The 14,929-nt window shown below is 45.0% G+C and overlaps 4 protein-coding genes across 4 annotated transcripts; 2 read left to right on the top strand and 2 right to left on the bottom strand.

The window, feature by feature from the left end:
• Positions 1-1,376: 1,376 nt before the first annotated feature.
• Positions 1,377-5,847, top strand: FOMMEDRAFT_157471 (S-adenosyl-L-methionine-dependent methyltransferase; the record flags this gene model as incomplete). The annotated part of the gene is made up of 20 exons (XM_007267609.1): positions 1,377-1,572; positions 1,626-1,897; positions 1,931-1,950; positions 2,003-2,381; positions 2,440-2,522; positions 2,575-2,853; positions 2,926-3,292; positions 3,349-3,598; positions 3,649-3,742; positions 3,800-4,010; positions 4,119-4,135; positions 4,188-4,370; positions 4,426-4,693; positions 4,757-4,770; positions 4,826-5,074; positions 5,134-5,174; positions 5,234-5,290; positions 5,368-5,444; positions 5,514-5,618; positions 5,680-5,847. 20 exons carry the CDS (start codon positions 1,377-1,379, stop codon positions 5,845-5,847), a joined length of 3,330 nt encoding a protein of 1,109 aa, XP_007267671.1.
• Positions 5,848-6,021: 174 nt separating this feature from the next.
• Positions 6,022-6,664, bottom strand: FOMMEDRAFT_134833 (DUF77-domain-containing protein; the record flags this gene model as incomplete). The annotated part of the gene is made up of 5 exons (XM_007267608.1): positions 6,022-6,212; positions 6,283-6,316; positions 6,423-6,482; positions 6,535-6,572; positions 6,637-6,664. 5 exons carry the CDS (start codon positions 6,662-6,664, stop codon positions 6,022-6,024), a joined length of 351 nt encoding a protein of 116 aa, XP_007267670.1.
• A 215-nt stretch (positions 6,665-6,879) lies between these two features.
• On the top strand, positions 6,880-9,494 carry FOMMEDRAFT_157469 (2-isopropylmalate synthase; the record flags this gene model as incomplete). Its single annotated transcript, XM_007267607.1, has 5 exons — positions 6,880-6,884; positions 6,940-7,234; positions 7,289-7,678; positions 7,728-7,800; positions 7,858-9,494. 5 exons carry the CDS (start codon positions 6,880-6,882, stop codon positions 9,492-9,494), a joined length of 2,400 nt encoding a protein of 799 aa, XP_007267669.1.
• A 106-nt stretch (positions 9,495-9,600) lies between these two features.
• On the bottom strand, positions 9,601-13,521 carry FOMMEDRAFT_147288 (uncharacterized protein). Its single transcript, XM_007267606.1, has 11 exons — positions 13,191-13,521; positions 13,055-13,141; positions 12,497-13,002; positions 12,237-12,441; positions 12,116-12,185; positions 11,481-12,058; positions 11,162-11,425; positions 10,732-11,101; positions 10,376-10,676; positions 10,158-10,322; positions 9,601-10,100 (listed from the first exon to the last, which is right to left on the bottom strand). Exons 1-11 carry the CDS (start codon positions 13,354-13,356, stop codon positions 9,762-9,764), a joined length of 3,051 nt encoding a protein of 1,016 aa, XP_007267668.1. The 5' UTR covers positions 13,357-13,521; the 3' UTR covers positions 9,601-9,761.
• Positions 13,522-14,929: the final 1,408 nt, after the last annotated feature.

Below are 14,929 nucleotides of genomic sequence, written 5' to 3'. Positions count from 1 at the left end.
TGGCATTGCTTTGTTTGATAACTTGCTGTGATACCTTGCTGTGATTGTACGAGCTTAGCAATTCGTCCTGTAATTATATTATATTTGCTTGATATTTTCCTGTCTGATATTAGTCAGATCCGGAAATGAAAATATGAAGACCGGATAGTCGCTAGAACCGCCCTACCTCTCTCATTCCTTACCCTGAATCAACTTCGCGGTTCGTTTGCGTGCCACTGCGTACGCCAATTCCATGTATGGACCTCTGCACGAAGTGTGAGATTCATTTAACTTTCGGCATGTATAAACAAAGTATAGATTTCAGTATAGAAATCGTATTTACGCCTCGAAATCATATGATAGGAATATCCAGCGGATTTTTTTTAGAAGTAGTGAACGCTCCAGGATTACTGTAAGTCATTACATAAGGTTTGGTGATCGGAGAGGCTGAGCTACAGCCTCTCGTCAAAGATCAAGGTCCACGGCGCATGCAACTTCGTTTGTTTTCAACAACGGTCACCCAGGTACATTTCATGAAACGATTTTACATCTTCCTTCACTATTGCAAAACTATGCTTCCTATATTGGAGAAGGACTGCAGTCTGCAGTTACCAGTAGGCCCTGGAATGGTAACCATCCGAGCTTACCACGATCCATACCGTGGTTTTTTCTTACCGTGGTAAAAATTCTCACAGTTACCGCGGTAATCCACGTTACCGTGCCAATCTTCGAGTACTTGACTGGGAGTGTAATAAAACATTTTTATATACTTGATTCTTACTAGTGAAACCACATGTTTCACTCTACATATAAGTGTATACAGCTAATATGTATTATTATATAATAAATAAAGTTGTTATCTCAGTATAAGTTATAATTTCTACAATAAAAGTAAATTTTTTCTCACCCTAGTCTACAGCATCCACTCAGCACGATGCAAGTGAACAACTCAGCACGTGACAAAAGAACAAATTTCACACAATGAAAGACAACAACCAAGTAGTATTGTATGTTCCACTCCCTATCAATAGAAGCACTTCTAGTATTACATCCTTCTAAATACTCAAAAAGTAATATATTACAAACTTTAGAGTTAAAGAAGTGCATATAGGAAGAATATGTTTTCTTACTCTTTCATCGGTGGATTCACAATAAACCACGGTAACTGTGGGAATTTTTACCGTGGTACAGTTACCGTGGGAACTTTATTACCACGGTATGGATCCACGGATAAGCCTATCCATTCTAGGGCCTAGTCTGCAGGTGTCAAGCGGCGTCGGATGTGTCGGAGTCTGAACCGCGTCAAGTCCGCTTCAGAGTCTACTTAAAATACTTTGCATTTTTTCTATTCAGAATGTTCACGCTGATCTTGCTTGGCTTTCCATCGTTGGTCCGTGATGTCTCCCCAGAAACGAAGGTGTAAGGCAGAGCCCTTGAGTGTTCATAAGAAATGCCGTATACTCTCTAAATTCTCGTCTTCCATATACCCTTCGCCTATGAAAAGTGCTTCTTTTGATTCGTTTGGTAATTCTATGTCATGCTCTACAACGAACTCAGGTAAAGTCAACTCGTTAACCTCATCCGAGGCGAACAGTGAGTGGCTGCATTCGCTATCGTTACTGTCTCTGACTTTGTACACAATGCAGAGTACATTGCCCTCGAGGACGAGCTCGAGGAAGACGATGATCTCTGTGCTCTACTTGGTGAGACTGATCCGGTTGCTGGAGACGACAGGACAATTCCAGTCCGTGTACTCAGCTTCTTTGACGTGTATGATTACGAGTCGGAAGAACGGAAAGTACTACCTATGGACGTCAATACGGACGAAGATACAGCATTCTACGGAGCGTCTGGCTTAGTCAGACCGCAACTTCAGCTAGAAAACGAGGATGAGGACTGGTTTACAGATCTACAAGCTGTAAGTTTATCTGTAAAACTTACGGCCATACAGGATGTCTGGACGGACGCATCGTCAGTTGTTCTTCTTATTCCAGAGTAATTTTTCAAGCTGAAACATTGACAGCGAAATCTGGATACGGACGCATTTTGCTTGGTATATCTTAGAATACCCTTCAAGGATGTACTGGACGTACTTTGATAAGGTGAAAGTTCTTGCCCGGGCTCACGCACGACGACCAGCTCCACCAGCCTTGCAAGAGAAAGGGCCTTTGGTATCATTTGTAACTCCAAGAGTTGGGAGCATTGCCCAGGGATTGTTCCTGCAATCCTTGATAATGACCAATGGACCTCTTTCCATGGAACCCAGTTTACAGAATGTCTGTGTCCCGAACGTCCCTTTCGTCGTTCATCCCACAGCTCCGGAAACCATTACATGGGGCCAAGAAATTACTGGTACAAGAGGATGCTTTAAATCTGTTTTCGTTGATGGCGTCGAATATCACGTATGTTTGTTTCTGAAATCGTGATTCCTAATTGAATACAGGATTAAATAGTACCTAGATCAATGATACAGTAGCCGTGTCCGCTCCGGGATTATCAATTGAGGGCGAAGGTGGGAAAACCACTCCAAGGAACTCGTCATGGTGAGTTTATACTTATCCATAGTGTTTTTAAACGTTTGCCGAGTAAGCAAAGGTTTGGCATCATCATCTATTTTTTCGATAAAACAGGACGCAGATCCGATGGAAGATCGAAGTCTTCGAAGTATTTCCATCTCAGGTGGTTTGACCACGGTTCTCGAACTGTTCTTGGCGAAACAGCTAGTCCGCAGGCCCTCTTTCTTCTCGATAAATGTGACAATAATCCCGTGGAAACTATTCTCCAGAAGATTACTGTCTGTCATCTTGGGACCGATGTTCTTGAACCAGTTGTCATTCCAGATAATGATGCTGGTCCAAGCTCTTTTCATCTCAGGTGAGCACGTCGAACTAATATCTGCTATAATTACATTCAACAAACAATGAATGCTGACAATTACCATTCAAGCTACAAATGGGACGAGGAGAAAATGACGATGTCGACTGTGGACTTCCAGTGTGAGAAATCGCCAAAGTCAAGCACCGAACGTGCTTACGCAGCTCAGCTGGAGCATAAGAAATGCTATTCATGTGCGGTCAAGGATAGCTCAGCCCATCAAACCAGCGAGAGGTCACTTCCGAGGACTCTTGAAATTTATGATAAGCATTATCATGTTTTCGACTTTGTGTACGTGAAGGAAAAGGACATACGACATAGGCTGCTGGGAGTTGCTCAGATCGTCAACCTTCCCCTGCACAGAGGAGATTCCCAGGTAATGGTGACATTCTTTGGAAGGTCGCGGTGCAACTCTGATGACAAAACGCCCATACTGCAAGTGAGTTAATGATGGATCTAATAAGACTGGGTTACGTACTGAGAAATTTGTCACAGCGATCTTTGTTTCCGACAGGAAAACTCGAGAGAATTCCGCCTGAGCGCTTGGACGGCCATTGTTTCGTTTCTGAAATTTCTGATATTGACGACTTAGACGCATGGTTGGAGGGTCCCGACAACTTCGTCGTAGAAAACCAGAAGCGGTCACTAAGGCAATGCATAGAATGTCTTGCAGCTCGTAAGGCGTATTTAGAATGTGAAGAGTTCATCAAGAGGAGACCGTTACGCGCAATGAACTTGTTCTCTGGTTATAGTCTTCCTTATTTTATACTGATAGAAACTTACTCTCAACCATAGGTGCTAGTGGGCTAACGGTGGGTATGGACCATTCCGGATTCGTCAAGACTTGCTGGGCTGTCGAGCATAGTCCTTCCACGGCTCGATCACTGAAGTATATGCCGAGTTACTCGATCTCTTACACTATCTGACCCTTTTCCTCAATGCATAGAGCCAACCACGAGGGTATCATTGTATATAATCGAGACTGCAATGACCTTCTGAAATACGCAGTAGACCTCGAGGCAGGTAAACGCCTTCCTGATCTACTCTCTCTCGGACCTGAAAAGGAGGTTCTTCCATCGCTCCCACGTCCGGGCGAAGTCGATCTGATCATGGGCGGACCTCCGTGCCAGCCATACACCGGACTGAACAGGTTTAAAGTGCGGTTACATTATCTTTTCCATGATTTCCACATCAACTAATCTGGACATATTTCTTCCTGTATGTCAATCATATTATCTGCTACCCCTATTCATCTTCATGATTAGCGCATTGATGACATACGGTTCGGTCCTGGTAGCTCTTCCTACTTTCTGTGCTGACACTCGTATATTTAGCCAAACCTGTATTCCGACGCTTCTGTCCTATGTGGAATTCTACTCCCCGAAGTATGTTTTGATTGAAAACGTAACTAGTATATTACATTATCGCTTGAAAGGACGACAAGAAGGTCGGAAGATTGTTGGTGGAGTCGAAGGCGGTATGGTGAAGTTTATAGTGCGGACTTTAACAAGTCTTGGGTAAGAAGAATATCATTTTGCATTTGACAGACTGACCAAGGCATGCATTGCACAGGTACCAATGCTCACTCAAAGTTCTCAATTCCGTGGATTACGGTTCGCCGCACCAGCGCAAGTGTGTCTTCTTTTGGGCCGCACGACGTGATTTGTTATTGCCAAAATGGCCTATTCCGACACACATACCGCGGCGGGGACATAACACTGTCAACCGTCGAATAACTAACAATTATCAAGCTCCATTAGCATCACGGGACGGACGAGATGTCAAGCACGAGCGTGCGCCTTTCTATGCAGTAACGGTAAAGGAGGCAATTGACGATCTGGTAATGAAGAGTTTTCTTTTGTTAAAATGTATGTGGGATTGACGCGAGAAATATTTTTTGCAGCTTCCATGGGACTGGTGAGTGCATTTAAAATCCTAATACTGCTGACTTTAATCATTTGCGATTAACAAGGGAGAACCCTGGTATTTTCTATCCAGCGGGAGCGAGACGGTTGAGGTCTCTGAAACCAGCATTTCCAGCCGCTGCGGGAATACGGAGGGTAGATACAGAAGACGCACAAGTTTCTGGATATGGCTATCCAGTTCGATACGCCTCAGTGCCGAGAACGCTGTACCAAGCATTCTGTCGAAAGGGACAGGGCGAGTTTACAAGGGTGTATCACCACTGTACATCTCTGTTTTCGGTGAAAAATGTCGAGAGGTTCGATAAGTTCAACCTCGCGATGCATATCAACACTGACATAAAGTTTCATTATGCAGAACTGTGAATGTTCCAATTAGGCCCTGTGCGAATTTTAAAGGTACGTTAGGCAAGAGTAGCCGTGATCAAGTGTTTCTTAATCTATACAATATTTTACAGACCTTCCACAACCGCTTCGTGTTGGTAGTGGAAATAAAAGAGGGAGGTTGTGGAAGGGTGCGTACGAAATGTTTGTTCAATGTTGGATTTGAGCTAAGAGGGTTGGTATCGGACAGATACATACTGCCGCCTAGATCTAAATGGACAGTTTCATTCTCTGCAGACAACGATTCATCCGGGTGCAAGGAATGCCTATATTATCCATCCTACTGTAAGCATTTAATCTTAGACATCCACTCATAACAGTGAAGTTGAACTGGATTCTCTGTTACCCTAACAGGATAGAAGGGTGCTCACACTCCGCGAACTTGCCCGTGCGCAGGGCTTTCCAGACGACTACGAATTTTGCTCTGTGAAAGAGCGGGCAGACCTGCAATTAAAAGACGTACGTTTTTGAGCTTTCCTTGCCTTGACATTTCAACGTGGTGATAACAATGCACACCAAGATCGAACGCCAGATCGCCTGTGCTGTTCCTGTACAACAGGCATACGCACTTGGTAGAGGTCTCGGCGAGAGTTTGATTCAGGCTGAGATGGACAGCCGCCTCGAGCGGATGGAGTCCGAATCAACAACTATTTCGGATGTGCAGAGTACTGTCTCAGAGGAGCTGTGATACTGTCCTGTGTTCATATATATGCTATCTTAATGCTTTGGGATCGCAAATAATTACCATGTAGTCGGATAATACGCTTTACTTTGAGAATTTACATAACAGGACTGGTTTCCAGAGAACACAACATAGTAAAACATGCAAACATGCAGGCGTTTTGCTGTATCCCGAAGCACATCACTCTCGTGCAACACCACCAAGTATCTGCTCGACCCGCGTCACCTTGCTTTCGTTTCCCGTACCTGGAGCTATTGTACGGTCTGTTCGTGTACCAATGCGAATGTCAGTCGCGATTCGTGGGGCACCTCGAGTGTGGACTGCCTCATGGCAATCGTGGATAGCCTTCATTACTTCGGACCAGGAGCCTTCTGAAAAACACCGGGAAGGGCATATGTGAGATATGTGGGATGTATTGAGTAAAGCTGTCATTTGACCTACCTATATTCGTTCCATAGCCACTGACGAATGCTGTCTTGAGCAGATTGTTCGACGGACAACAAGAAGCTTTAAGCTCACTGCATCTGTCATTCGCATATTTAAGAACGTAACAGGGGTTGTGACAAGCGAGAGCGACATACCTGGTATGTCAACCCTGACTTCTGAAGGACGAGCTGGCATTCCGCGATATATTCCGCGACCTGATAGCGTATTAAGTATATATGTGTGAGACCCAGCGAGTATGTGTCCTACCGATGGCTCCCCAGTTCCCATCGGAATCAGACAAAAATCTATCATTAGGATCAGCGGTCAGTATACCAACTACTTTCTTTAAATACGTGAGATTCTGCCTACCAGCCACAGCATAAAGATCATTCGACATCGTTATCTGTCGTGGAGGGTTGGTGATATTGTGCAAGTGATGGCTGTGCTGCATATATGCATGTCGTCCGATCGGCGCGATCGGCGCTCGCCAAAAGTTTTGACTTCCATTATTGACTCGTGCTGCTAACAATGCTACCATTCTTACGTTCTATCCTTCATCACCTCCTACCTACCTTTCTTGACCTTCCCTCTTGACTGTTTCCAAAAATGTGTATGCTGTGCGTATTGATATCACGATATTTATTTATTTGGCCTTTCTAACATAGCAAATAGTTCTGACCCTTCGGTCAAGTACAAGCCGTACACTCCCTTGAATCTTCCCGACAGGCAATGGCCTTCAAAAATACACAACAGAGTACCTATATGGTTGTCTACGGATCTACGCGATGGGAATCAGGCTCTTGCAATACCGATGACGGCAGAGCAGAAGAATATATTCTTTGATCATCTAGTTAAGTGCGGATTCAAGGAGATCGAAGTATCGTACCCTGCTGCGAGTGAAACCGACTTCAATTTTACGAGAAGCTTGGTCGAGAAAAGAAGGATACCCGACGATGTTTGGATCCAGGTATGCAACGAATGCCTTTGTTTTGGTAACTCTCGTTTACGACATCTGTGCTAGGTCCTTACTCCAGCTCGGGAGGATCTTATCCGTCGGACGTTCGAATCAGTTGCTGGTGCCAAGCACGTAATTATCCACATGTATAATGCTACATGCCCTATGTTCCGTGAAGTCGTATTCCAAAATTCCAAGGCTCAAACTATTGAGCTGGCTATCAAGCATACACAGCTTGTCAGAAGGTTGACGGACGAATACGCGGAGAAATTTGGAACGAAGTTCAAGTATGAATATAGCCCGGAAACCTTTACACAGACGGAACCGGAATTTGCGCTTGAGATTTGTGAAGCGGTCAAGACAGCCTGGGGGAAGGCTGATCCTGGAGAGGATCGCATTATATTCAATTTGCCGGCGACGGTTGAAATTGCTCCTCCAAATCACTATGCTGATCAAGTTTGTTCTCGCATTCATCTAGTGGTTTCGCTACTCATTATCCGTGTAGATTGAAAACTTTTGTCGAAATATCTCCGAAAGAGAGAAGATCATTGTCAGTTTGCATCCACATAATGACCGCGGTGAGTATCAGTTACGACAGGTCTGCATATATGCGTCATTTCTCACCATGCTATTAGGTACTGCTATTGCAGCTGCTGAATTGGCTTGCATGGCTGGTGCAGACCGTATCGAAGGCTGTATATATGGGAACGGCGAACGCACAGGAAATGTCGATCTTGTCAATCTTGCCTTAAATCTATATACGCAGGGCATCCATCCAAAGCTCGACTTCAGCGATATTCAAGCGTGCATCGACATTGTGAATCAATGCAATGACCTTCCCGTACATCCTCGACATCCATACGCTGGCGAGCTCGTCTTCACCGCATTCTCAGGTTCACATCAAGACGCGATCAAGAAGGGCTTCGAGGCGCAGACAAGGAGACATGCAGAAGCAGCGGCGAAGGGCGAGCTGCAAATTTGGGACATGCCATACCTCCCAATCGACCCTCGCGATCTGGGTTGCACGTATGAGGCGGTCATCCGCGTTAACTCGCAATCTGGAAAGGGTGGCATTGCGTATATTGTGAAGACCCATTTGGGCCTTGACATGCCTCGAAAGATGCAAATTGCTTTCTATAGTATCATACAGGAGATATCCGACCGCGAAGCGCGCGAGATGACGGTGGACGATATCACCACTGCTTTCCGTTCTTCTTACCACCTTGGTGGACCAAAATACGACGGTCGTCTCGTCTTGCGATCGTTCAAAGTCACAGACGAACCGGTATCGGATCCAGTGGATCAAACTCCGTTTGAAGAAGGTGAAGCGCCTGATGAACGACGTCACTTCGATGGAACTCTTTCCGTTGACAGCGTATTCAGAGTAGTACACGGTGATGGGAACGGTCCCTTATCGGCTTTCTTGGACGCATTGAAGATGCACTTGGACATCGACCTTTCTATTCGAGAATACAGCGAACACACCATAGGCGATGGCCAGAATGCAAAAGCAGCGTCATACGTCGAGGTCGTGGAAGCGAAGCGCGAGCCTGGACAACGACAGGAAGGCTGGTGGGGAGCAGGAATCGATACGGACATAGCTGGTTCCGGTTTACGCGCGGTCTTGAGTGCGGTCAATAATTATATCGGTGATCGTGCATTGCCTGAGTTGAAGCTATCTGTCGGATTCAATGCGCGTTCCGGTCCGGCAGACGTGGCTTCTGTCATTCTCAACGAGCTTCAGTTAGATCTTCCACGACGCATGCAAGCTCACTTCTTCGAGGCCGTGCAGCGCGCCTCCGCAGATGGCGCGATCAGCTACGATGCGCTAACTGCGCTTTTCAGGAAGACATACGGCTTCACTGTACGCGAACTCCCAATCCTCCTGCAAAAATTCACAATGGAACACCTTGGCGAAGGCGAAGTGCGCTCAATAAACGCAACGGTATTCATTAACGGACAAGAAATGCTCGTCACTGGCGAAGGAAACGGTCCGTTATCAGCTGTCTTGGCTGCATTAGCACCTCATCATGATGGAACGTTCACTGTACGCGAATATTCGGAACACTCGATTGGCTTGGGTGCAGGCGTGAAAGCTGCATCGTATGTGGAGCTCATACATACTGTTGACGTCGACGGGCATCAAAAGAAATCAAGCTGTTGGGGAGCGGACATCGATGAGGATATTAGTGTTTCTGGTGTTAAAGCATTGCTCAATGCTGTTGCGCTGCATGTACCTTTGCGCTCGAAGAGCAATGGCACAGTGGTATAGTGAAGATCTTTTTAAATATGGAATTGAGAGCGATACCGGATATAGGTTCTTTGTATATTACAAAACATCTTGCATGTAGGACTTGTATACATTCATTTTAGACAAACTCAAGCGAGTTAGTGGACTATTATACGTGGTAACTTGGAAATGTGCATCTAGATAAATGGAAAGTCTTGGTATCCTCCAATAGTATTCTGTATATCAGGTTCGTAAATCATTGCATGATTCGGGGAAATATATTCGAATTGTGACGGCAGTTTTCCCAAGTCAAAGCTCAATGACAGAGCTGCCTTGGGAAGGGTTATAAAGAACAATATCCATCATCTCGTCATTGTCCGGCTGTTCAATCCGCGGCTTCTTACGAGGGTGGTCTTCCACGCCGTCCTCTTGCTTGATCTCAGGAACTTCCTCCTCAGATTCAGGCTCAAGTTTATCGCCCTCATCCAGGTCAATAGGTACACGGTCTGCGTCGTTAATCTGATACACTCTGACGACCTTGTGTTTCTTTGGAATGTTACGCATCGCCTGGGTCTCTGGCTTCTCGCGTTCAGCGACTCGACATACTTCGACATTGACGCCAGCTTGACGAAGAACGTCGATCCACACCTAAGCAATAGGATCGTAAGAGGAACGAGGTTATCAGAACAACTTTGGAAAATATACCTTCTGGTTTTCGGACAGATTATCCCCAGGACCTTTGACCTCTACGAATTTCGCCAGGTTGTCACTCATACGCCAGACAATCAAGTCAGGCACACCACTGTGACGCCCTCCGTAATCTTCGCAGAATAACTGGCAGATCACGGAAAGTCCTTCTCCGCCAAGGCACTATAAGAATATATGAGTCAGCATCTTTCAAACTCCAATGGCTTGCGACGTACAGTAACGATTTCCACAAGATCTTGCTTCGAGAAGTCATTCCAACGAACACCCACACACATAGTATTGTTCTCTCTGTACTTGTCATCTGTTGTTGTAAGAATCTCGGGAGCCTTCCCGTCTTTAATCTCCTGGAGACGTTCTTCGATAGCATCCTTACGCGCAAAGTAGAAACATTCAGTCGCGATATCAAGCGGTGCAGATTGATAAGGTGTTTCAAATGCCCCTGCCACAGAAGAGAAGAGGATATCCCAGAATAGAAGACCCCAGATGGTAGATATAATGCTTGCTTCAGAGTGAAACCTGCAGAAATCAGTCAAAAGTGAATCCAAGTGTAATTTTATAGCAGCGGACATACCCTTTGTATCCGTCGAGCTCATAATAATGTAGAACAAGCGTCTCGACGTTGACCTCTTCACCGCTCTTGCCATACCAAAGGGACTTCCCAGTCCATCTTTCCTTGGCTCGTTCTTTCTTCAGCTGATCGAGGTGTTTTCTTACAGCATCCTCTCCTTGCATCTGTATAGACACGGGGACTACGGCTTTATTGTTGACTTTTCCGGTTTTGTCAAATGCGATACCAGCCCTGCGTTGTCGGACCCGCTCGCCAGTGATTTTCACTTCAGCGGCTTTTTTCAATCTCCCAACGCATTCATGGCGGTTTTTAACGGGTATCTTCAAACGATTCTCCAGACGTGATAGTCGGCGTTCGAGCGACTGTCTACTCACTAATTATTTGGAAATTTAATAGGTGTGTATTTGGATACCGATGCAAGGCGAGCACGAACCAATGTGGGTATCCTCATCATGAAGGCCTTCGATCACAACGTCCATGGCCTTCTGGAGCACTTTCTTCTGCTCTTCTTTGGATAACGGTACTTGCTCGCCATTTATCTCGCGTCTTTGGCGTACAACATGATGCATTAGCACAAGAGCCCATCGATCATACCATGCTCCACGTTTGCCGCGCCTCCAGCGACGCTGTGCTAGAAGTTCCTGGAGGAGCGCGATTTCCCTGTCGAAATCTTTCAGTTTCCCATATGCAGTCGCACCTAGCAGGTTATGTCAGTTGGGCATTTCACCTGGAAAATATGTCTCAAAACTTGCCTTTGTAGACGATGCGCGTCAGAATGTAACCCTCGTCAAAACGCTCAAGCCCATGAGGACGCGCTTCCAGCTCACCACGCTGGCGAACGAGTTCCTGCCATCGAGGATATACCCGCTCAAAAACGCTCACGACATACTTCGCGTTTGCAACGGTCTGAGATTCTTTTTCCGGAGCAACTCCAGGTTCTACGTCGATTTCTCCCTTCGCGAATACACTCACACTACGACTTCGCAAAGTTCCGCTTGGTCCAGGATAATTCTCCTTCTCAGCATTACCAGAGGTTTCAGACGATTCGTCGCGTGCTCTTAAGGTGTGCGGAAGAGGGCCATAAGTAGTTGAACCTTTCTCCCGGCCATGAGCCCAGGCATCAATATGTTGCTCCGCAAGTTCGACATCGATATTGCCCTCAAGCATGAGATCGATAGCTGCCTCCATCCGAAGTGCCTCTTCATAGGAAATAAGTGCCTCTCGAGAGGTGAATATCTCTGTCGTTCGAACGTAAGTATAAAGCGGATAATATCGTTTGCGACATCGTCTCAGCAGAGCTGGCGTCAAAAGAGACGTCGGATGTTCGGTTCTGAAAATGAATATACATTAAAACAAGATACATAAGGTGGGAAGCCACGATGCTTACGAGCGGAAGTAGATAATATGCAATCGATGAAATAAAGCGTTAATTGCATCGTTAATGCGAATGCAATTTTCTGGATAAACTGGGGTAAGAGACAATATCGACAAAGTTCTTGTGCACTTACTCAATATCTTCATCACCAGCCCTCTCAAAACATCCATTTGTACCTTGGCCTTGCTTACTGGTTTGAATGACAAGCACGTCTGTTTCAGATGTAGAGATTTTGAGTCCTTTACAGACTTCTTTGATCTCGAGGCACTGGATGCAAAACCACCCAGAGTCGTCTGTGCAGATGCACAAGCTAGGAGGCCTTCCACCAGTGCTGACCGCTTATACAAGCGTTGTTAGTATTTAGAGGTGGAACTTAATATCCCTTTTTCTTACCGTCGTAAGCGTACTTGGAAGCTTCAAAGTCCTGGCAAGACCTTTGAGTTCTTCAACAGTCAAGCATTTCAAGAGATCCGACAAGGACGCATGTGATTCGTCCTCTGCGTAATAATCCAAAAGGCTCCGGCTACTGTCGTTCTTTGGGCTCGGGTCACTGACTTTGGCGCTTTCGGCAGGGATTCGGTTTTGGTCTGACAAACTAGTGTCGGCTGTTGGTGATATATTTGCATTTGTAGAAATCGACTCTTCTTCTTCATCGTCTGATACTAGGTCAATCACTTCTGCATCTTTATTCGAACTCGAGCGACGAGGCTTGCTTCGTGGAAGATCGGATAACGCGCTTTTTTGAGAGCTGGCATTGGAACATAGGGTACCACAAAGCTCTTTCATAGCTTCGACGATACCCTCTGTCCCTAACTCTGCGACATATTTAAGCTGGTCAAGACGGTACCACTTTCCAGTCTTTCGGACCAGCAACCGTGCAAGGAGATACCTGGCCTTATCTATGACCATCCCTCAGTGAGAGTCAAACTTGAATACGGATCAAAAGCATACATGAGAGAGTGCTGTATGCAGTGAAGAATGCTAGCTCCTCATCGGAGAATAAGAAGTTTTCGCCCTCAAGGACAGTTCTCACCATGCCTTACTTGTGCATTAGCGATCGAGACAGGATGGTTTGTTGAGCGCTTACCTTCCACTAAAGACACGTACATCGACTCCCTTGCCTTGCCTTTCCCTCTTTTATCTTCAACTTCTTCTGGTTCTTCTTCATTTGGCATTTCATCTTCAAAGCCAACATCTTCGTCCTCGGTCTTGCCCGGTGCGCACCAGAAGATGAAGTTATCTGCAGAAGCCATAATCGTATAAGGCGCAGTATTTCTTTCCTCGTAGTAATGTCTCGATTGTTTAGTTGTCTAAAATGATCAGGGTTGTGTGAAGAAAGGGATGTGCACAATATTCAAGAGATAATCAAGAAATAAATAAAAGAACAGGATAAGCAGACACTAGACAGCATATGTCGCGACCCGTGAGGTAAGGTTGGTTTGGGAAAACATAAACTCGACCAACCTGTCACAGTAGTCACGGCACAGCCACTTTCCCCTTTTGGAAGGACCCTAGCGGCAAAAATCAACGTGAAGACTTTGACTTTTTTTTATATCCAAGAAATTTATTACTTTTTGGAATGTTGAGGGTCTGTAGTCTAACATTTGACTCATTTATTTGTCTTGTGCATGTAGTTAGATTCATAATGTATGTTTTTAGTACTTTAAAAAAGGTTGACTATATCTTGAATATTTATAGTGTGAGAAAGTGCCAAGATAGCCGAAATTGCTTACCAAATTATATTAGTAATATTAGTAATGCACTATATATAGATGTAATTATATAATATTATTTTAACTGAAGCGGCAAAAATTGAGAGAAAAAAATTCAAAACTTCACCAAAATGCTTTTTATGGCATTCTGAGGTAGAAAAAAATAATTTTTTCCTTAGTGAAATAAGTCACCCAAAATTTAATATTTTCTAATTTTAAAAACATACATTTGTAGCCCAGATCAATCTGAATCTTTCTATGTTTTTAGAATTTAAATATTGGTTGTGTGGAAGAGTGAATAACGTTGCCGTCGTTCGCGTCCAAATTAGGTTAGTCATCTCGCGTCACGGTTGGTCGAGTTTATACTTTCCCAACCTTAGGTGCTTGTACTCCGTGACAGAACGCGTTATGTCACGTTTAGCTTCTGTGTGAACTTACCGAAATTCAAAGTTCTGCTGAATCACCCGTCTCAATTCATTGGCAAGGGAGACTTGCAGGAGAGTTGCGGCACAAAAAAGTGAGATGCCGAGAGTAGTGCAAGCCTCTGAATAATTGAGGATGAGACTTGCAAAAGACTTGCAGAGGCTTGTAACAAGTCACGAGATTTTAGTTTATGTTGATTTTGCAGAGGAAAATGAGAGGAACATAGTATTTCAAAGTCCGACAGCTCTGCAAGTCTCACACTCGAGAGCACTTGCAGGACTTGCACAAAACTTGCACGGATTTCGTCTGTATTTGGCAACTATTAAGGTACATGTCAATTTTTTTTGCACCCCAAACATCTCATGCCGACGTGCAAGTCTGCCTTGCCAATGAATTGAGACCAGCTACTTACCTAGTTATGTCGCGGTGACCATCCTAACTTCAGCAACTCGTCCTTGGAAACCAATACATCTTTTAAGAGGCTCGGGCAATCAATATTCTTGAACTAATTACAAGCCCTGTCGCAGCATCAATCTATCGCACACATCCTAATGATCTGGGTGCAGATCTGATCAACCATCTTAATAGCAGGGAATCCGAGAAGATACCAGCTGAGTGGGACGCTTGGTGGGGATGGTGTGCTGAACGTGACGACAGTTGGAAATTACTTGTCAGGCTAAGCAATACCACT

Source organism: Fomitiporia mediterranea (assembly GCF_000271605.1).
Source record: "Fomitiporia mediterranea MF3/22 unplaced genomic scaffold FOMMEscaffold_7, whole genome shotgun sequence".
Lineage (NCBI taxonomy): Eukaryota > Fungi > Basidiomycota > Agaricomycetes > Hymenochaetales > Hymenochaetaceae > Fomitiporia > Fomitiporia mediterranea.
Note: the sequence above shows the minus strand (reverse complement) of the source record. Positions and strands in the feature narration are given on the sequence as shown.

Coding starts and splice junctions, on each gene's coding strand:
- FOMMEDRAFT_147288 (XM_007267606.1), bottom strand. CDS start 13,356: ATGGCTTCTGCAGATAACTTCATCTTCTGGTGCGCACCGGGCAAGACC. Junction 12,059..12,115: donor CATATTATCTACTTCCGCTC/GTAAGCATCGTG, acceptor ATTCATTTTCAG/AACCGAACATCCGACGTCTC. Junction 10,677..10,731: donor GAGCTCGACGGATACAAAGG/GTATGTCCGCTG, acceptor TGATTTCTGCAG/GTTTCACTCTGAAGCAAGCA.